Source organism: Camelina sativa, chromosome 7 (assembly GCF_000633955.1).
Source record: "Camelina sativa cultivar DH55 chromosome 7, Cs, whole genome shotgun sequence".
NCBI classification, from domain to species: domain Eukaryota; kingdom Viridiplantae; phylum Streptophyta; class Magnoliopsida; order Brassicales; family Brassicaceae; genus Camelina; species Camelina sativa.
This window is the reverse complement of record NC_025691.1, coordinates 7,615,598-7,637,037: the sequence shown is the minus strand read 5'-3', so window position 1 is coordinate 7,637,037 and position 21,440 is coordinate 7,615,598. Positions and strand designations below refer to the sequence as shown.

General features: G+C 33.0%; 2 protein-coding genes and 1 long non-coding RNA gene across 11 annotated transcripts; 2 read left to right on the top strand and 1 right to left on the bottom strand.

The window, feature by feature from the left end:
- Nucleotides 5,000–6,304, top strand: LOC104700664 (WUSCHEL-related homeobox 3-like). The gene is made up of 2 exons (XM_010416197.2): nucleotides 5,000–5,422; nucleotides 5,946–6,304. The coding sequence occupies exons 1-2, from the start codon at nucleotides 5,000–5,002 to the stop codon at nucleotides 6,240–6,242; spliced, it is 720 nt and encodes a 239-aa protein (XP_010414499.1). The 3' UTR covers nucleotides 6,243–6,304.
- On the top strand, nucleotides 10,013–13,437 carry LOC104700663. Of its 9 annotated transcripts, none has more exons than XR_753625.2 (7): nucleotides 10,014–10,321; nucleotides 10,933–10,982; nucleotides 11,584–11,641; nucleotides 11,867–11,961; nucleotides 12,057–12,775; nucleotides 12,872–12,911; nucleotides 13,043–13,437. It is a non-coding gene; the product is annotated as an uncharacterized LOC104700663 (long non-coding RNA). The 9 variants fall into 9 exon arrangements; XR_753624.2 differs by having other exon boundaries at nucleotides 10,015–10,321; nucleotides 12,060–12,775; XR_753623.2 differs by having other exon boundaries at nucleotides 10,015–10,321; nucleotides 11,584–11,961; nucleotides 12,060–12,226; nucleotides 12,595–12,775.
- Nucleotides 15,178–20,836, bottom strand: LOC104700662 (kinesin-like protein KIN-5A). The gene is made up of 21 exons (XM_010416195.1): nucleotides 20,677–20,836; nucleotides 20,134–20,365; nucleotides 19,884–20,013; nucleotides 19,645–19,800; nucleotides 19,074–19,550; nucleotides 18,860–18,957; nucleotides 18,605–18,761; nucleotides 18,451–18,520; nucleotides 18,301–18,377; nucleotides 18,159–18,212; nucleotides 17,957–18,037; nucleotides 17,741–17,852; nucleotides 17,557–17,643; nucleotides 17,307–17,482; nucleotides 17,054–17,215; nucleotides 16,694–16,960; nucleotides 16,307–16,596; nucleotides 16,110–16,211; nucleotides 15,908–16,017; nucleotides 15,681–15,832; nucleotides 15,178–15,595 (listed from the first exon to the last, which is right to left on the bottom strand). Exons 2-21 carry the CDS (start codon nucleotides 20,316–20,318, stop codon nucleotides 15,383–15,385), a joined length of 3,156 nt encoding a protein of 1,051 aa, XP_010414497.1. The 5' UTR covers nucleotides 20,319–20,365; nucleotides 20,677–20,836; the 3' UTR covers nucleotides 15,178–15,382.

The following is a 21,440-nucleotide window of genomic DNA, read 5'->3' as shown; positions in this document are numbered from 1 at the left end:
TTTGGAATAGATTCTATGAACGATTTCAACCCCTTCCTCCAAGTACTTTTGATGGTTTTGTAAATTGGATTAAGTCTCCCACCACAAATAGGAAACTTAATTCAATTTGCAAACTAGTTTTCCATGCTTTGATCTATGCTATTTGGAAAGAGAGAAACTCTAGACTCCATGGTCCTGCTTTCCGCTCAGAAGCCCAGCTCCAACGAGATATTCAGCTCCAACTCCGGCGTAGACTCTTATGGTTGGACCGAAATAACTTACCTCCCCCCCCCACAAGCTGATTACCTATGTTTATGGTTCACTCACTTCCAAGCCTCATAATGTTTTACTTCTGAAATGTGTTCTTCTCTAATGTAATCTCCAACTCTTGTAAAGTTTCCGTTGCTTATTAATGAAAAAGGTATCTATTTAAAAAAAAAAAAAAATGAACACATCGGCCATTTACAATAACCATATAAAAATTATTACTTTTATTGTTTGCTTGTCAACATGCATACTTGTGGTCGTGGAGATGAAACCTGCTGGTAACAAACAAACAGTATAACTAACTATTAAGTTTACTTGATATGGTTACATAATCAAATCAACTATGTACTTTAACGACAATACTATTTGAGAGAAATAACAAAGGAATGTGTCAAAATGTCAAAGTATGTGAGGAAAAGGTGTGTGTGGAGTGGAGGAGATATCAGAATTGAATTGAATGGGATAAGTAAGTAAGTAACTGCATTGACTCCAGAAGATTGGTTAATAAATTGTGTATGGGAGGAGAAAAGAAAGAAAGAACAGAAAAGTCAGCAATTTCAGAACTTAGAAAAGAAAGGTACGGACAGTGTCTGCCATATTTTGATCAGTCACTCGTCAAATCATCTCTCTTTTTTTGTTTTAATAGTTTTTTTGTATGTTATTTTTCTTCTTCTAGCTTAACCTTTTTGTATTTTGTTAATTAACTAATCATTCATATCTAATATCTTATTTCTGTAACGTGTCATATTTGGTATCAAAAGATTCAAACCTGAATGGACTTTTAAATGATGATTTTATATTCAACTGCTGTTTTGCGATTATTTTTATTAATTTTAATTTTTATGAACGTACTTGTTCAAAATGTTACAATCTTCATGTTAGAAATATAAACTATTTAAGTTCATAAAATGTAGTTTCTCAATTTTACATACTAATTAGGACACACTTTTTTTTTTTTTTGATCAAACTAATTAGGACACACAACATCTTTAGTTACACATCAAAATTTGAAATACAAACCATAAAACTATATTATATCCAAAACATAGATAAAATGTTTGGATACAATTACACCAATCTATATTTTAAATGTTTAGTGTGACACCTCCAGGCTTCTGTGATGTGAGTCCTCTTCTAAGATGAAAAAGAATCACATACATGATGTACATATTGATGGACAAAAATAATCTATTGAACGGTCACTGTTAGAAATGTATAAATATATATGCAACTAATTAGAACGTGTATCACATACATTAACTTTGACGGACTTGGGATGTTAAGGTCTCTTTCGTTTATCCAGAAGATATAGTTTAGTTTTGATATTGGAATCTCAAAATTTTTAGGCAAAGTTGACTTACACACTGACACGTCGCTTATAATCATAACTCAATAATTTTAGCTGAAAAGAAACATTTAGACCTCGACAAGAATGAAATGTCTTGGACCAAAATCATTTAACTTTCGTTTTCATGTATACATATCAATTTTCCTAAAGAAAGCGTTTCAAATTTCTTAAACTGAAATATTAAAAGTATATATTTATCATGCTTCTTATAAAATTATACTGTCACATATGGATTTATGTAAGCAATATTTAAAATTCAAGACAAAACAATCGAATCAAGACTTTAGAAACTGAACTATCCAAGTGATTAGTTTTTATTTGTGAACAGATAAACGCAGTAAAATTACATAAAACTTCCTGATGATAACTGACAAGTATTTGTTTACGAAAACTTTGTGAATGATCAACGATGTAATGAATTTCGCTAAATATGAAATTTTAGCATATTTTCAGTCGAATAGATGTGATTGTATCTCAAAAATGGAACCGAAATGGTTATGTTTTCTTGAAGTATAGTAACTTGAAAAAATGAGTTTGACATTCTTTTTGAGATAATTTATATGGTCCAACTTCGCAGTAACTTCATCTATTGGTACGTCGTTGTTGTAGGTTTGCGAATCTTAACTAGTTTACAGATTAGTTATAGTATATGATTCAATGTATATGCACGTACGTGTGTACGTGAATGAAATTGAAAAAAGACGGAAGCATACGTACGAGCATCATCGTGCAATAAAGTGTTCTCATAGAATTTTTAGTTTGAAATAGAGACAAATGGGGACAAAAGAGAGGAAATGCGAAACAGCAAAAGAGCTGTTTGGTATTTTACCAACAGTTTAGGATTTAATAAGAATGTTGACAGAACACTACGCATTTATGTGAATGAATACAACATTTTTTTTTTTAATCTATAGAGAAAATAGAATTGAAAAAGAGACAGTACTGTTAAAAGGAAATGCAGAGGCAAATTGCAATTTGTCTGCATGCATGCATTTATAGTCTTGTCTCTTAGTGTTTTTTTTACAAAAAGAAAAAAAGGAGCAAAAAAATATCGAATAAGGAATGTATACATGGTAATCTAACATAATATTAGTGTAAACATTTTAAAATTAATATTACTAATTTTCTACTCTCTTTGTTTCTAATTAATTAATTTATTTTGACTCATATTAAGAATATTTACTAAAATTTAATCAGAAATGCATTATTTTGTGATTTAAGTTTATCAGTAAAATCTAAACCAATAGTATATATATAGATATATATTTTTGAAGTTTACAGTTTATCAATAACAACTAATAGATATTGCATTAAAAACCTCAAAAACAATATATGATTTCAAACAAAAGTTTTTCCTAGAAAATTGATTAATAAAGAGAGAGGGAAGGAATCATTAGTAAGATTATAGGAAAAGATTATATTGGTATCACGTGTTACGAACAAAAAATATCTGCAAGATCAGCTCAAAACCTTGTGAGTTTTTGAATGTCTTTTAGTGTATGTATATACACCTTCATGGTATATGAATTCATTAAGAATATAACATATTTTAGATTTTGATTAACAATATTGTATGTTAGTTTTAGATAATTCGTTATGAAGTCCGGAACGAGTAAACCTAAACTTAACTAACTAACTATGGTGTTTTCGTTACCATATATATCCGTCCAAGAAATTAAATTGGATTTTTATTTACATAAATGGAATCATGGAAACATAACATGATTCAAGTTATAATGTCTGCATTTACCGACCTGAAACTTTCTTCACCAAGCCAACCAAATCAAAGTATAAACTAATTAGTTTCTTTTTATTGAAATGTTATTTGCGTAGACTTTAAAATTTGGAACTTCAAGACGAGAACATAAATATCCTCTAAGGCCCCAAAAAAAATGAATATCCAGAATCAAGAATGTTGACAGAGGGGCAGAGACAGGGCTTTAGAGCCTATAGACAACTAATAATAGGTGCGAATGCTAATGCATGCAATGTTTTTGCATGCAGACGTTAAAGTCAAAATGCTCAGTTTCTGGAGATTCTAAACAGACAATTCTATGCTGTGATGTGATATTTGAAGCAAAATTTTATGTATTGGTTTACAAAATCTGTTAAAATAATACATGTCAACTCTTACATAATATGGTATGTAAAATAAAATTAAATGTACTTATGATTAAATTAGAATGTGTATGTAAATCACGGAAACATAATTAAATACATAGAACGTGTATGTTTTCATTTCACATTGTTGTTACCCAATTTACTAACTTGTCTGTCCATGTAAAGATTGGAGAAGATTTACCCATTTTATTTTTTCTTTTAATATGATGTGTCAACGTCATCCTGTAGAGAGAAGTAAATCATAATAAAGTAATTATGACATAATCATTTAAGTTTCTCCTCATTCTCCTTTCATCCTCTCTCTCTGCATCATACATGCAAATTCACACAGATATATACATATTTATCTATTCTAGGTCTTGATATGATTGATCATATTTTAGTGATAATATCTATAAACCATAAAAATGTAGTTTTATCATTTGTTAATGAGTACTGGCGTTTTTCTTTGTCTTGTATGATGTTTTATCTTTCTGCACAAAACAAATATAAAAATACTAATAAGACTGTGGTTTTTATGTTTACACAGATGGATGAGTCAATGTCTTAATTAATTGTATGAGAAAATTGTACATATTTTTTATAATAAAAAAAAACCTATTGAATGATCCACCTCGACAACCCATGCACCTTCATTGTTTCTCTTTGATTTTTGTACCTCTTCTCTCTTTTCTCTATCCTCTTAATTAGTTGGCATATCATTAATTAAAGAATGTCCTAAACTCTTCTACAAAAGAAGTGTTAATACATATTTTTACAAAAGTGATTATATATCTAACGTTTCTATTTGAAACCAGTGATGTTTGAATTATTTGCAAAAGATTTGGAAATAAGATAGTTCACATTATGTGATATGGCATATAAATCTCTCCTACATGTATTAATATACACTACTGTATAAGAAAAGTGAAACCCCCCCCCCCACAAAATAAACTTTGATTGGTGAAAACTATAGTTATTCCAAAAAAATATATTCCTTTATACGTTATATTCAAAATTTACAGAGAGTACGTATTAATTTGGAGCATATGGGATGGGCCGGTTTCAGTGTAAAACATAAAAAACAATATAGTACAATCTTCTTTCTTTATGTTTATTTTCTGTCTAACCCTTCCCTCTCTTGCGTCCCTTTCCCAATGCACTTTAATATTTATAACTTTTACCATTTTTTCTCTAACCATATAAACATCTACACACGCACATCTCATTCTCTCTATATATATGTAACCCTAAGTGTGAGTGTGGAGATAGCATATCAATATTTGTTTAAACAAAAGTATTAATATGAGTCCTGTGGCTTCAACGAGGTGGTGTCCAACGCCGGAGCAACTGATGATCTTGGAAGAGATGTACCGGAGCGGTATACGGACTCCGAATGCGGTTCAGATTCAACAGATCACAGCTCACTTGGCGTTCTATGGCCGGATCGAGGGTAAAAACGTCTTCTATTGGTTTCAGAACCATAAGGCTAGAGATAGACAGAAGCTGAGGAAGAAGCTAGCCAAGCAACTTCATCAACAACAACATCAACTTCAACTCCAACTTCAACAAATCAAACCAAAACCAATATCACCGATGATCATGTCTCAACCAGATAATAATAGTAATATCATTGATCATCATATTCCTTACCATCATCATCGCCCATATGATCATATGTCCTTCACTTGCTGCTCTCACGCTTCTCCCATGTGTCTTCCTCATCCGGTATGTATATCTAATTGTATGCCTTTTTTTGTTGTTAAGCTTTATTCTTATATAGTTAAATTTTGATGCAAATGTTATGATAAAAATCGGCCTTTCATGGATATATAACCAAAAAAACCATTCGAAGGTTTGAACCTACTCTATGCTTGATTACAATACCATACATATCTTGTGTTATACAAAAGTTTTACATGAAAAATTTGAAAGCCTCAAGTGAGAATACTCTTTTTTTTAGGGGAAGATGAACTTGTTAATACTTTTTTTTTTCCTCTTTTTAAATATTGTATATTGATCATTGTTTTTTTTTAGCAACTTAAGCTGGTGGGCTATATATATATATATATATATATATATATATTTTTTTTCTACAAACACTCCATTATAATAAGATTACATGATTACAAGCTTCCTTTGAAAGAAAGCCAAAAATACCAATAAATTTACACAAGAGGAGAGATAATCTAAACATATTGTTCTCAACACATATTGATCACTGTTATATGCATTTTTATGGAAAATATAGGGAAATGGAGGAGAAGCTCAAAACAAAGTGATGAATGAATATTATTGCACCAAAAGTGGAGCTGAAGAGATGTTGATGCATAAACAAATCACGGGTCCAAACTCATCGTACGGTCGAGATTGGATGATGATGATGGATATGGGCCCACGACTATCATATCCCTCATCATCATCAACATCAACATCACCCATTCCATGTTGTAACATGATGATGAGCAGTGCAAAGATACCATTGAAAACCCTTGAACTTTTCCCAATCTCATCCATCAACTCAAAGCAAGACAGTACCAAACTTTAAAGAAAAGACAACAAATACAAAAGAGATTCTGCAGGTGTTTCATTCATGTATCAGTACTGTATGATGTGTCAAAGGGTAAGAAGAAAACAAGTGTACTTGAGGGTAAAGTAATAGCCGTTGGATACAATTCGTTGAATAAACTACACATCTCTCTATCTCTCCTTTCATATGTCTCTATCTAGCTCCGCAGTAGAACTAGTGGGTAGTTTCTTTTAATTAATTTTGTTAAAAGTTTTTTTTGTAAGATCTTTGATGGGGCTAGGAGTTATTATGAGTTGTTAAAATGGGTGTCTTGGTTTCTGTAATTGCATGCATGCATGCATGCATGTGTAGGCTATTGTCTTTAGGACTAGACAGTGAGAAAGATCTCCTTTGTCTAATGTGTAACTTCACTCTTTATTTTGATGTGGTCACCTTTTCTTTTGATGTGTACCATGATTCTCTCCTTTCTCTCTTTTATTTTCTCTTAATAATAATAATTTTAAAGTGGTTACAAAGATTTGCTGCTTTCTGTTAATTAAGGCAATTACAACTTCACATCATTATTATGAAATGCCGTGTATATATATATATATCCATCATACACATACACACATGATTTGATTATAGTATTAGTGTTTGACAAAAAAAAAATCGTATTTTGATATAGTATGACTATGGTTGAATAACGGAAAATTTGGGCTAAGAAAATATTATGGGTTTATTTTTTAATTAGACTTATAACTTCTCTTCTTTTTTTAATTAGACTTATAGTATATGATGTGATCTGAGGAAAATATAGTTTACTCAAACAAATCGATATAATTCAATATATATGGGATGGGAATACTAATGTTCAATAAAGTTGTGATGGTGATTGGTGATTGTTGAGTGCGTGATTGTGATTATGTTGAATAAATTTGTATAATTATAGAATGTGTCATAAATAACAAACCATTAGTCCTAGTTAGGAGGATATTAAACACTGTTTGATTTTTTATGAATTAATTGTGTATTGTTTTGAATATAAGAACCCATGATCTTTTAGTTAAAATTTTCTCTTCCAATGGTAGGTTCTAATTTTGGGTCTCTTATTTTTGAAAATATTGTTTTTTGAAATTTAAAATTTTTAAATAGAATAGAAGTGGTATAAATGTGTAAACATTTAAGATATTAGAAAATAGAAAATATTGTATTTAATTAATTTTTAAACATACAAAGCATAAAACATATTACAATAGAAATAGAATTCATAAATGGAGAAAATGATTAATTGTAATATAGATTTGTGCCAAATTTTTTGAAACCAAGAACTCTTGAAACATAGTCAAGGATCATAGATTACATGTAAATTCTGGCTTGTTTGTACTGACCACAAGGCATATACTCTAGCTGCAGAAGTTCACCGCATTAAGTTTATCCTCTCTATCATCAAAAAGAAGTTAATAAGATCTGAATGGAACTTTACAAGGAGGAGATTGTTAGACTAAAGAGTATTTGTTTTGAGACCGTGAATTAACTTTATTTCTCTCGTACATCAGCTTTTGAATGATACATCATGAAACCAAAACACTCGAGAGGAGATACATATGCATCCATATATACAGCTTCAGAAAAGAGTTCACAGAAGATGTAAAATGGATGGATATATCATCGTCACTGAAATTTGAAACCAAAACAAAAAGTGATAAAGAAAGGAACAAACAAAGAAAATCCAGTGACTATTGACCCCTATCTCTTTTGGGGACTACTTTGTTTGCTGCAGCGAGTTCTGCAGTGATAATGAAACTTGATTTCCCAGCTTGTCTCAAGTACTGAACATCTCCATTCATCAGCTTCACCAGTTTCCGGCTAACCATCAAGCTTAATCCTTCTTCTGACACATCTTCCTCAGTCCCAAACATTTGGTTTAGTAAAAACTCGGGTATCCCAGCTCCCGTCTGCGTTAACCTGTTTTCATCAACCCAATATCCTCAATGCACTTCTTTTTTGTTAACATCATACTGTGCATTCTAATTAAAAATATATTACCTCATCTCTAAATTAGCAAGATGCACAGAACGTCCAAGCTGATCTTTCCTCAAGGAAGCTGTAACAGTTAGCTGACCTCCGGATGGTGTAAAGTTAACAGACATCAACATGAAATCTTTAGATTTTGCATCTGAGAGTCAAATAAGTGGCATTATCAGAAAGAACACCAGACAAGATCAAGCAACAAGACACCAAATTCAAGAATATTGTATTAAGAACATTGTATTATACCTTTTTCTAGTTTGTCAAGATAAACACTCAAAAGAATCCAACTCTTTATCAGCATTGGTTTCAACTTTCTGATCAATATCATCTCCAGCTGACATAGAAGGCTTCTCATCCTCGTTCCAAAGTTTCCCAAAGTAAGAATCTAACAGTTGAATTCTCTTTTTGGTAACCTTGTTCTCTGATGACGCCCTAACCAAGCATAATTTTCCTCTAAGCGAATAGCAATACGGGATTGGTATTTTACAACTCTTCATCCTACAATCAATCCCTGCCAAGCGTGGTTGCAGCAGCCATTGTTCTATGTTTAAGAACATTACTGCTACCACCAGACGAAAACGTCTTGAACCATTTGAATCAAACAATACTTCTCCTTTACAAGGAACTTCATGGTGAAGAGGAAACAGTGCCTTTTTCTTCAGGTCCTGTCCATTTTAGAGCAACATGTCATCATCATATATCTCTTCATTCACCAAAACCCAAAGCAGAATTTCACAGAAACATACAAAAACACGAACTTTAGAAATGCATATGTCAAGTTTTAAAAAATCGAAACTTTAGCTCAGCCCTCCTAAGAAAATCATAGAAACCTAATTGGGATATAGAGATCAGATTCAGGATAATCTCATTGGGGCATTTAATCAAACAACAAAAGGGCATAACTTTTTCAAGAACCCAACAGCGAAACGAGTAACAAAAGCCAAGCTCTTTGAAGTGAGAAATTGTCTTCTTCCTCACCGTTTCCTTCAGACTTGTCGTCAATTAACGAATTCGAGAGAGTAAATTTTTTAAACCTGCATGGGTGATATTTATAAGAAAAAATTAAGATATAATATAGTTAAGTGATATTACATGTATATTATTTTAAACTAATCTAAATATTTTCAATAATTTGTTTAGGTGTGTTAAATCAAATTTGGATTCGGACGTTTGTACGGGATTATATTCATGAATACAATTATTTGATATAGCATTGAGATAATAATAGTTTCACCAAGAAATCCGGATGACATGAAATTCAGATCAAATATGAATCTAATTAGTAATTAATTAGATTTTTATTAAATCCATAAACTATCAACCGGATTAAAAATACCAAAAATTAAAAATTCTCCGTCATATGACCCAAATTGTCAAGTTGGTCAAACACATTCTGATAGACCTGTCTCATAATGAATTTTATATGTTTTTACCCGTAGTAAAAATTTTATTAAACTTGTAAATTATGAAATTTATAAAATCAGTAACAATGATTAAAACCCATGAACCTATCAAACCAAATTTATAAAATTAGCAAATATTGATACAAACCAACAACCTAATGACCTAACAAACTGGTTGGTTCTGGTTCAATAATCATTCTTTTAGACATATTTTAGGAATTGTCATATTTTTCCTAACATAACATAATTCGTTTCATAACATAACATATTAAACGTACAATATTATTATTTAATTAAGTATATTGTATATTTTTATTTATCATAAATCTATACCCAAGTAAATTTTTTTTTTTAACATTTATTAAAAAGGCCATTGTTAGATAAGAAGATCCCCCCATTCCGATTAGATATTGTGTGGGTTCATCGTATCCACACAAACGTCCCTTTTGACTTTTGAGTCACCGTCACCATGCCGAGAAGAATCATGTCACAGATGTTTCACTTCGTCGATCGATAATCTCTACCGCCGAACCATCGACTTCTATCTAGCAATTATCAACAGACCCGTCGGCTTCTATCTTTCCACGATTACCAGAACCGTCGGCTTCTATTTTGCCGCTAATCGATCAACCATTTGAGCTTCTTCTTTCGTTATACCTGTACACTTCAGCTCCATATCAGGTGAAAAATAGTTACTAAAAATATTCGTTTTCAGATCTTGGCTAGGGACTGTATAGAGTCTGGATAAGATGTAATTCACTAAGTTTACATCACCACATACTCATGCCATACATTTAGGAGGATAGTTAAAAAATTTGTGTTAGTCCAAGTTTATGAGATACATGCTTTGACATAACAATAATGTGCCCATAAACTTTCTTTCTTGGTTTGTCCAAAAAAAAAAAAAACTTTCTTTCTTTAAACTGGACGTCTTCGAATAATCTTAGAATATTTAATTTCCATTTTCAATTTGGATAGAAAAATTGATATGCCCAATTTGATTTGAATCCATGACATGCAAGAATTCAATGCTTTACTATAAAGTATTTCTTTCATTTATTGATTTTTTTCTAGACTCTATGTCAAAGTAAAAATGTGTTATATGTCTTCATACTTCATTATGATTTTAGGATTCATTTTATAAGATTAATTTTGTAGGATTCATTTTGTAAGATTAATTTTGTAGGATTCGTTATGAATTAAGATCAACTATACCATCGATTTCAAATCTGGAAAAAATTTCTACGATTGAAAAGATTACCTGAATAATTTGTTTTCCCTTCTGATTGCAGTAGCTCATCAAGTCTATCAAGTATGGAAGTTGATGCTGTCGTACCAAAAGGTGAGATATTAAAAAATAGTGTTTTGAATGGCTTATGGTTACTTAGCAAAAACCAAGATAAAAGTTAGTTATATATGTTTACCTTTTTTTATTGGCAAACCGTTGTATAGAATACGTGGGTAAACCACATAAATCTGTTTGAACCATAAAGAAAACATATTAGAACAAACCAAAAATCTTGTATAGTTTGATTCTTACACGAAGCAAAGTAAAAACAAATATTTTGACAGGTTCTATACAATTATAAAATATTGAAATACTAATTAGATTCTTCTTTTTTTTTTTTGGTCAAAACTAATTAGATTCTTCTTAACATGATTTATTTAAAATCAAATTAGATCTAGTATCGTAGATGAAGATATAAATAAATCCTTACCAATTGTTGATTGTTTGAAAATCCTAAGAGTTGAGAATTCTGATTTGCAGACTTATCAATTGTACTTTTCAGCTGCAAAATTGTTAGGAACACAAATTAAAAAACTTAAATATTGATGTAAAACATAAGAAAAAAGAAATATTAGTAGCTTATCTCTACTATATTCTTAGATACGTACAAATTGATATATCCAGTATGCTTAGTGAATTGCTTCCATGATTGAAGGATCCTGGTTTGGATGCTTGGATTTGCTAACTCGTTTTAAAAGCTTAATGTTATTAAGGTATGTGAATCCATCAATCTTTTTGTTTGTTTTGTGATGGATGTTTTTGAGTGAAAGACATTAGAGCATCTCCATTGGTGGTAGTTTAATCAATTTTTTAGAAACTTTCAGAATTAAAAGTAATTAAAAAAATGAAAACAGCGCTAAAAACTTAACCATCGATGCTAATTTAAGAGTTTTTAGAGTTGTATCTTAACTATAACGTGTCGGTATGTGAGTGGCTAGGGAATTTTTTTTTGTTTCTTTGTTCTTTGCCGTCGTCTCGTCTATATCGCTGGCGTCGACTACAAAGTGGAGACCATAGTAAGAGCTCATACAAGGTAATTCATCTTCCTTTCTTATTCTTAAATCATTGAACCTCTTTTGTTTGGGAATGTTTACAGAGAATCTTGTTTGTTTCTCTGATTTGTTCTAGTAGAGAAATATAACCACAGTGGAATCTAACGAGGAAGAAGTTAAAATAGCAATGAATATGGCTGAGAAGAAACTTTCGGAGAATGATTACAATGGAGCGAAGATATGCGTTGACAAGGCTAAGAATTTGTATCCGAACCTTGATTGGTTTGAAGTTAACTTTGTTACGAGGTTCGTATCTCCTTCTTTTATGTTGGTGATTTTGGGTTCCTATCTTAGTTTGATCGATGAATGGACTTGTACATCTGTGGGAAAAAGAGTTAACAATGTTAGGAGGACTTTGTTGAATAAATAAACGCTTATAATTGAGGTCTGAGTATAGATAGATCGAAGCAGGCTAAGATTAACTTCCTAGTTGTTCTGCTTAGTAATCATACATACTCATGTCTTTTTAGTTTGAATGATCGGTTGTATGTTTCTTACATTGAATGAGTTTCATGTTCAAGAAGCAATTGTTCTTCTGTTAAAGCCACAGAGAAAGACATCTCGTAATATATACATATATTTTCACTATCTGTCTCCATATTTTTCTACTCTAGCTATGGCGCCCATTGAGATTCATTGCAGGTTGTGCTTTCATCTTGGGAGTCAGTCGTTGAGTTGCAGCCAAGACTAGATGAGATATCGAAATGCCCTTGTGAAGGAATGATGGTGACTGCCGCTGCTTCTCCATTTGATTTCTGTAGCCGCTACTTTGCCCCCAGATTTGGGATCAATGAGGTAATTATACCAATACAATCTTCAGATTAAAGAGCGAGTGATCGAAACAGCAAAAGAAAACATGACCTAGCTCTTTTTGCTTTTTTACTTAAAAAGGACCCTAGCTATGCACAAGTGTGATTTCTTGGCCTACCAGGTTCTCTCTCTTTCTCTCTTCTCCACAGGCTTTTGATACCACTTTCCAAAGATTTGGTTATTTTAAAATTGTGTGTTAGGCTTCATATATACAAATACAATTGTTCTTCTGTTATTCAAACTTGTTTGCAGCACCAAAGAATAATAGAAGATTCAGAAAGAATGAAGCACCAACCGTAATTTCTCCAAAGCAATATAAGAGAAGATTCAGAAAGGCAAGACAATGACTACTTACTTCCTCATGGTCCCTGATCAATGGTCTCCGCCTACTGTCGTTGCTAATGACTCCAGATCTGATCAACCTGAAGAAACCTCTCAAGCCGGTACACAAACAGAGTGATATAAGGAATCATCATATTGTAAAGTGTTTTGGGTCTTGTATAGATTTTGGTATTAGGGAAGACAATGAAGAAGAGAAGAAGTAGATATATACTTGCATACATGTAATTGTAATAGTTTAGGATCAATCATTGGACCCATGAAATTTCAAAGTTTCTTAATGAATTGCTTAACATATTATTTTTCAAAATTTATGACAAAATTCTTTTTAAGCAACTTTGTTAATGAGCAACCAATGGAGATGCTTTTAGAGCTTTAGGTTACTAAAAATGTAGAACCCGAATGCTATATTTATATACAAAAGTTTGTAAACAATTGTTGACGATATTTAGTTTCTGTATTTTTCCATAAATTCGAATATCTTAATTTCGTATTCTATTTAATGTGTAGAAAAAATTGAATCATCATTCTATATTTTTCTCGATTTGATAAGATTATATTCCATATTTGTAGTTATGTTTAAATGTTATTTGGTAAAATATCAATAATATGAGATTTCAATCCTACGTAAACTAATGCCTATATTACTGTTTGTGATTAATGCAGTTATTGTAGTTACTAATTATTAGGGATACTGACTTGGTTGTGATATTGATTTGAGATGAAAATATAGAGGATGCTTAGGGATTAATTGTTCTAGTTTTTGAAAGTTTTGTTTAAAAAAATATTGTCAAGGCTGATTCGTTGATTCGGGTAATGATTGAGTCCGATTAAATAGCAGATATTGTTTAATTGTTTGGTATTATATGTAATGAGATTGGTATTGGTGATAGTTAAGGCAATTCGCTTTTTTTTTATAGAAATTTCAATTCAATCATATATTCCTTAACTAACATATATTTTTGTTTCTGGTTGGTTTAATCCTTTTGTTTTCTTTTTTTTTGCAGGCAACCAGCGTGATTGGATAAGGGATTATATATTCCATAGTCAATCTAGCAAAACAGGATCCGAATATGTTTAAACTGGGTCGGTTAGGATCCGAGTGTCAAGGCCATTTAATCTTACAAATTTTCCCTTGTCGTTCTCTTTTTGTGTTCTCTAAAGATTTTTATTTAAGGGCATTTCATGGCATACTGATTTTATTGTTTTTTTTTATCCCTAAGTGTGCTTCCCAATTAATAGTATAGATTCATAGTGTAACATATTTCAAAGTATACATGTTACAAGTATTGTGTGTTCGGTTTCAGGAGAACAACATTAGTCCCCCTTTCTTGGTAGAACAAAGCTATATATGGTGGAGCTGGTGGTGAACCAACAAAGGTCTCTCTCAGAACAGGGGAGAGGCACCTCGCTGTAAAGAACACATAGAACAAATAAAACCTGTAAAAAGGAATGGCTGCTGAAACAAGGGATTGTATGTGGGAACGACCTAGGATAATCATTTTGGTGAGGTCCTTGAGGTAGTTGAGGGGACTGGGGAGCTAGGTTGGAGTTTTGATTAATGGCATTACAAAGGGGTTGTTAGGTGGCCCTAGTGAAAGTTGAAGGAAAATAACAGAAGAAAAATTTAGCTTGGAAATAGGTAAAACCGTAAAAGTTGTATTGGAGTAGAAAAATCCTTTTGAGAACAACATATATCCTCGATCGGTGTGTGTGAGTTCTTTTGCTGAGTATTATTCGAGTTTAAGGCTCATATATATATATAATGCACTTTTCAGTTGTAAATGTTGATAGTAAATTTTGAGATGCTAATTCCAAAAATATAGATATATCGATGCTAAATCCTAAAGGCAGTGTTAATTGGTATTAATCGTTTGATTAAACTCTCAATTAGCCATAAAAAAAACTATTACTTTTTCTTTTAAAAATATTAAATTGTTTTCTTAAGTTATTATTATTATTATTTTGTATAATAAAACTCTTTCAACTGTATAACAACATAGTAACATTTAAATCTTTAATGTATCACCCCATGTTTACTAACTATAAGTTCCAAATTATATTTTTCTCCTCAAATGATTCTTTCGAAGGGATAAAAACAAATATATAATTTTGGGAATTTGATCTTTGTCATGAAAAAAATGTAAAATAACTAGGACACCGAGTTCAGAATAAAACGGAGAGATCTGATCGTTCTATACACTCTTGTTACCGTGTTACTATAAATTTCACGGAACACAAAACGTATCTTTTTCAGTTGATCGCCGTTAACGGTGGTCGACCGTTACTACTAAGGTGTTTAGCATCTCCGTTAGATTGCTGAAGCATCTGTTTGGGCGACTTGGAGGAATCGTGAAACGCTTTCAACAATTCCTCAAACGACGGCGTTTTCAGTTCTTCTATTGATCCAACCGTTGGGATGTTGTACACTCTCTTCCTTGGCGTTGAGCTTGTTGCTTCATCCACCTATTAATTTACAATTTTGATAAATATAAACAATTTTTTGTCCAATTCAATCATGATTAAAATAAAAATGAACAGATCGTGTTACCTTGTACTCGTGACCAAGACATTTTCCTGTCTTTTCTTTGATGTCTACTACGTTGCCATCATGGTGGCTTCTTAGTTCTTTCAAGTTTTCAGAACAAGGAGCGATTGTGGAATTAACATCCGCTGATGCGACTTTATCGAGTTGTAAAGATTCTGCGAATTTAAAATGATTAGAATCAAATATATGGATTTATATATATGAATGGAAAACTGAATTAGATTACTTACGGTCAATGGATGAGAGGATATCGCTGTTTGCCGAATCGACATCGCTTAATGTGGTTGAGACCGCAGAAGAAAACTGAGCTCGTAGTTTCTCATTGTTTTCTATGGCTCCTCTGGTTTTTATATCATTATTAACATAAATAAGATCAGTTTGAATTTGGATATTGTATATAGAAAATAGGGATTAGCAAGGAAGGTGCATTACCGGATGATAGAATCCGCGGATGCAACATTCCTCTTCTCTAGATCGACCAAAGATTCTTGAGCGGTCTTCCATTGTTGAGTTCCGGTTTTGGAATTCTCCAGGCTATGAAAAACAATGATGTAGTCAAAGAATTAAAACTGGCATAACAAAGTAATTGAGTTTGTTTTGGGTTGAATCGAATAGAAAGTGAAAAATACCATTTTAGAAGCATGTTTTGCATATCTTCCTTTGCAACCTCAACTGCGGAAATGTTATCGAGATGATGAGATTCCGCTTGGCTCATGTGAGCGTTCCATTGGACTTTAACTGAAGAAGCTGAATCTTTCATTGCAGACATTTCTTGCTGCAGTGCACCGGTTTGGGATGATGATCCGTCGCGAATATCCTGCACAGCCATCTGAACCAATTCCTTCTTCCTAGCGTTTGAACTCGCTAGTAACTCCGCCACTTTTTCAAGCATTTGTTTTTCTTCATTTGCAATGGATTCCTGAAATATAGAACAATTTCCTTATAAATTCTAGCATAAGAGAAGCTTTAATATCATTTGTGGTATAGAATTAGACAAGGAGTAGCGAAAAACTTACCTCAAATTTCTTAGTGAATGCAGATAGTTTCTGCTCGTTGACGTTTTGAGCATCTTCTGCTAGCTTCGTCAGCTTAGTGGAATGCGTGTCTAGAGTCTTGAAGAAGTCTAACATCACAGTGGAGACAGATTTAGCAGACTCCATTGAACGGGAATGCAAATCGCGCTGTTGCTGTGTAAATGCAGAGAGCTTCTCCTCTTGATTGTGAAGGCTACCTTGAAGCCCGTCAAGTAGTGCATACGCCTCTGATGTAAATCCTCTAAACATCTGATTCAAAACACCAGTTCATAGGGTCAAGAGTCACTCATAAGAATATTAGTTCTTCATAAGATATAGGCTATAGGATGATTCTCTTCTTACATCTTCCAGTGCACAAGAATGTTTTGTCACTTCCGAGTTCAAGTCATTCAAAGTCGATTGGCTGTCTTTATCTAAGTTCCCTGCTATATCATCTAAAGACTTGATGCCTGAATTGTACTTTTCCTTCAACTGTGCTAATCTTCCCTGTAGTGTTTCAGTAGCCTGTAGAGAATACGATTAATTGTGTGAGTAAACATAACCGAAGATAGGCATCACTGTTTAAAAAGGTAAGCTAGAAAATTGTGTAACCTACCTCTGTCTTTGCAGATACGAAAGATGCCATAACTTTTTCCATGTCTTGCAATTGTTTTTCCTGCTGGCTCACTGAACCTGCAACACTGTTGTTCAAGAGCTCAAGTTGCCGTAGCAGTTGTGACTGGAACTCTTGGATGAGCGATCTATTGCTGTCTTCAATTTTGTCCTTCCTCTCTGGAAACAAAAGCTGAGTTAGTTTTCAGAATGTGATGGCAAAAATGGAAGAGAGGAGAGAGAGCAATACACACCAATTTTGGCAAACAAGTTGGAAACATCGGATGCTGCATTTGCCAACTCTGCTTGAAGCTCGATAGCACGGTCAACAAGTGTTTTCTCTGAGGAAATGTGAAAAAGGTGTTATATCATCTGAAAGATACAACTATTTAAACATCGACGAACAGGAGAAATAAACTCAGCTTGTTACCAACTTACCAGATTTCAGGAGATTGGATATCAAGTACTCTTTATCCTTAATTGTTGCAACTGCCTGTCTATGTTTCTCTTCGAGATCTAACAATGCTTGTTCCGTTTCCCAGAGCTTTTTCTAAAATCAGAGAAAGAAAAGAGTATAAGAAGGTAGGCCTTGCATGTCAGTGGAAATGGAACTGTGCTCGGCAACAAGTCGCAGAACAAAAGAACTTGTAATACCTCAGTTTTACTAAGCTTCTCTCTCAGTCCAGCAGTTACAAGCTGTTCCGAGTTGTACAACTCTTGAAGCTCAACAATTTGCTACATTCAACAATCAGGATTGTCAGCATATTTGGTAGCCGGGAAGGAACCAACTGCAAATTTATCTTACAGGAAAAGAGGACAGAGAACCAAAAGTTCACTATACTCCTTTCAAGCTCACCTTGTCTTTAGCTTCTCCCTCAACTTCCATTTGCTCTATCTTTTCAGCCATAGCCTGCAGAAACCGATAGACAATGAAGTCTGAATCTATAATCTAAAATTGTGAAATGATTGTGGCACTTATTCCTTGATAAGAACAGCACCTTTTTCTCGGCTTCTTCTTGAATATATCTCTCCTTAGGAATATAAATTCCATTTTTCTCCCTTGTAGCATAGACCTCTGATACAGTCAAGAACAGACTTTAAGTATTTGATAAGCAAAGGAGATCCTCAATATGTGACAAAATATATACCTTGCTTTAGACGTTCAATTTCAGAATACAAATCTTTCATAATAGCTGATTTCATCATCTTCTGGTTAACCTGATTGTAGCAGAACAGGTGTTATATGAGTAAAGTGGCAGAAATAAAAAAGAAGCATATTTCATATATTTATGTTTGACAGACCTCTGGTTTATTTTTAATGTGTTTCGCACGGTGTGCATAATCAAGTGTGCTGAGTGTTTCTTCCAGGCAATGAACAGAGGGTGACACTGTAGCAATTACACATGTTTTTGTTTTTCCTCCCAAAGAGTCTCTCAATAATCTTGTCAACTTGCTTTCTCTGAAATTTAAATGCGTATAATCGTACGATTAGAAACCTGTAAATCATGTATCAAATCTTCCAGACAGAGGTATGTGAAGGCATAATCTTTCTCTTACCTGTATGGAATATGGCCAGAGTGTTCAACCAACGCATTTATGACACGTCCAAGTGTGAGCAAACTTTTGTTGATCTCACCAGCTTCCCTGGCTCTACCCTGCAATATAGTGATCTCATATATGTTAGTAAAATCATGAGGTTAGACACACTACTATACTGTCAATGATAAAATCATGGTTCTATACTGTTGGATCTATTATATGTTATGTGTACCTCTCGAGCACCAGACCGTGAAATATTCTCTGAACCAGCAAGATCAACAAGATTTAGCTTTCCACTTTTGACAATCTCTTCCCCCTCTGGAGTACATTCCTTAATATGGATTGTAACCGAAAATATTGAATGAGATCTACTACTTTGTTTGTTGAGAAGAGTCTCTGCTGTGCGTCTCTTGGCTGACCCTTTCTCCAAGACTTTATAAATCTCATCAGCAGTAGACACTATTTCTTCTTCCAAACCTCTCACAAAAACGCCACCTTTGCCGTCTTCCATAAGGGCCAGAGGTTTCTTTGATTTATCATCCGTAAACTTTGTTTCTTCAGGAGCTAAAAGGTCTGTCAGTTCTTCATTGTAGAGCTCAAGAAAAGAAACTTTCAAACTGTATTCAGCAGCACTTTGTGCTTCCAGTATATCAAATATCTGTTTAACTGCTCTAGGGATAACACCTGCATCACTTGGAATTTCACCGTTCTGGCAAGAGAAAAGAAATAGGTTCCATCAAATGAGGATTCGTTACCATATCAGAGAAAATACTTCAAAAATGATGTTCTTGAATTGGGGTTACCTTTTTCCTTGCTCCTCCTTCCATTGTGTATGTCTTACCAGTTCCCGTTTGCCCATATGCAAAGATGGTGCAATTATACCCATCAAGAACCTCGAAAACAATGGGAGAAACTGCTTGATGATACAAGTCCTTCTGTTGGGATGTTGGCCCAAAAACCTAACAAATTTCACAAATTGGTAAGCATGACACTATCTTTCAGAAACTTATCTAAAAAGCCTTAATGAGATAAAAAAAAAAACCTTGTCAAACAAAAACGTTTTATCAATCTGCTTCCCAGCTATATTCTGTGCTACCGCAACTTCCTTTTTGCGGTCATTGCAGGTAAGTACCGCAGGTGTTTGTAACCTAGTCTCCTCAGAATTAAACGGTCTGAAAATTCACAGAACCAAAACCACCAGAGAGTAAAGATTATTAGCACACTAAAATACCAAAATAAGAAGCTTCTTACTACTACCGTCCTGCCAAAAAAGGGAATTATGCAAAGTGTACCTGCAACGAACGATGACTTGTATATTCACACCCTTCTCTTTCTCATTCTTGCTAACTGGATTCGAGTTTGAATTTGTTGAGTTTGAGTCAACAACTCGAAAATCTCGATTTGACTTCTCAGTCGAACGCGGAGTCTGACATGGAGATTTCGCCGAGCTTCCTCTCTTCGAATTGTTAGAATCCATCTCCTCTTAAAATAGTTTCGCAAAGCAAACCAAAACCTAATCTATCTCTGCATCAACGGAGAAACAAAAACCCTATCAACCGCCATAGTAAGGATCCACACAAAAACAAAGCTTAAATCTCAAATCAATACAACTCAAAATCACAAATCGAATTTACAAATTAACGAAATCACGCCCTAAACATTGAACCAAAAAAAAAAAAAAAAAAAACAAATCCGTAATCTCAAATTAATCCAAGTTTCAACCCTACAAATCACGCATACACCTCGAAAATAAACTACGATTAGAATCGTCAATGGAAGATACGAAAACTCAAAAACGCGTCTCTAAATCAGGAGGAATGAGCGAAGAAATGTACCCGATCGAGCAGTTTAGATTCCGATTTCCTTGAAGCAGTCTCGCGATTACAAATACAAATTCGAATTTGAATTTTGCGATGGTGGTTTAGTTTTTTTTTTTTTATCTTCGCCGATGAAGAAGAAGAGAGATGAATGAAGAATGAAAAAAATATAAAGACGCTTCTGAGAGAAACAAAATTAAAAAAAAGAAGAAGGTTAAATTAGAACGAAAGAGCTAAAATATGAATTTTTTTGAGGGAGGATTAAAATAAAAATAAAACAAATAAATGAGCCGTTACGGTAGGCAGGCGTTTGTCGTTTGACTTGTTAGACGCTTCATAGAGCCTAACGGCGTTAAATTTTGAACCGTTATGTTTGTAAAAAAAAATCCGTGATCCGACCGTTGCGCAAAAGGACAAACACGCAAATAAAGAAAAGGTGATTTGAAAACTTTCGAATGTTTTATTTTTATTTTTGAAGTATTTTTGTTTTGTTCTTTAGTCCCTTAATTCTTCTTAATATATGTGATTTGCCCCATAATGATTTTAAAGATTATATTATAGTGACATTGAAAAGGTTGATTTCTTATAATTAAAAATTTATTTTATTTTATATAAAGTATTTAATGACCATTTATCTATTTTGAAACCCTGTGAACACAAATCTAGACTTGTACATTGTGAATTTTGGAGTCAAGATATGATTTGATTTAACAAAGAAACTAGTATATAGTTTTAAATGAAGTAGCTATAATTATATTACTATGATGTTACTCAATTCGAGA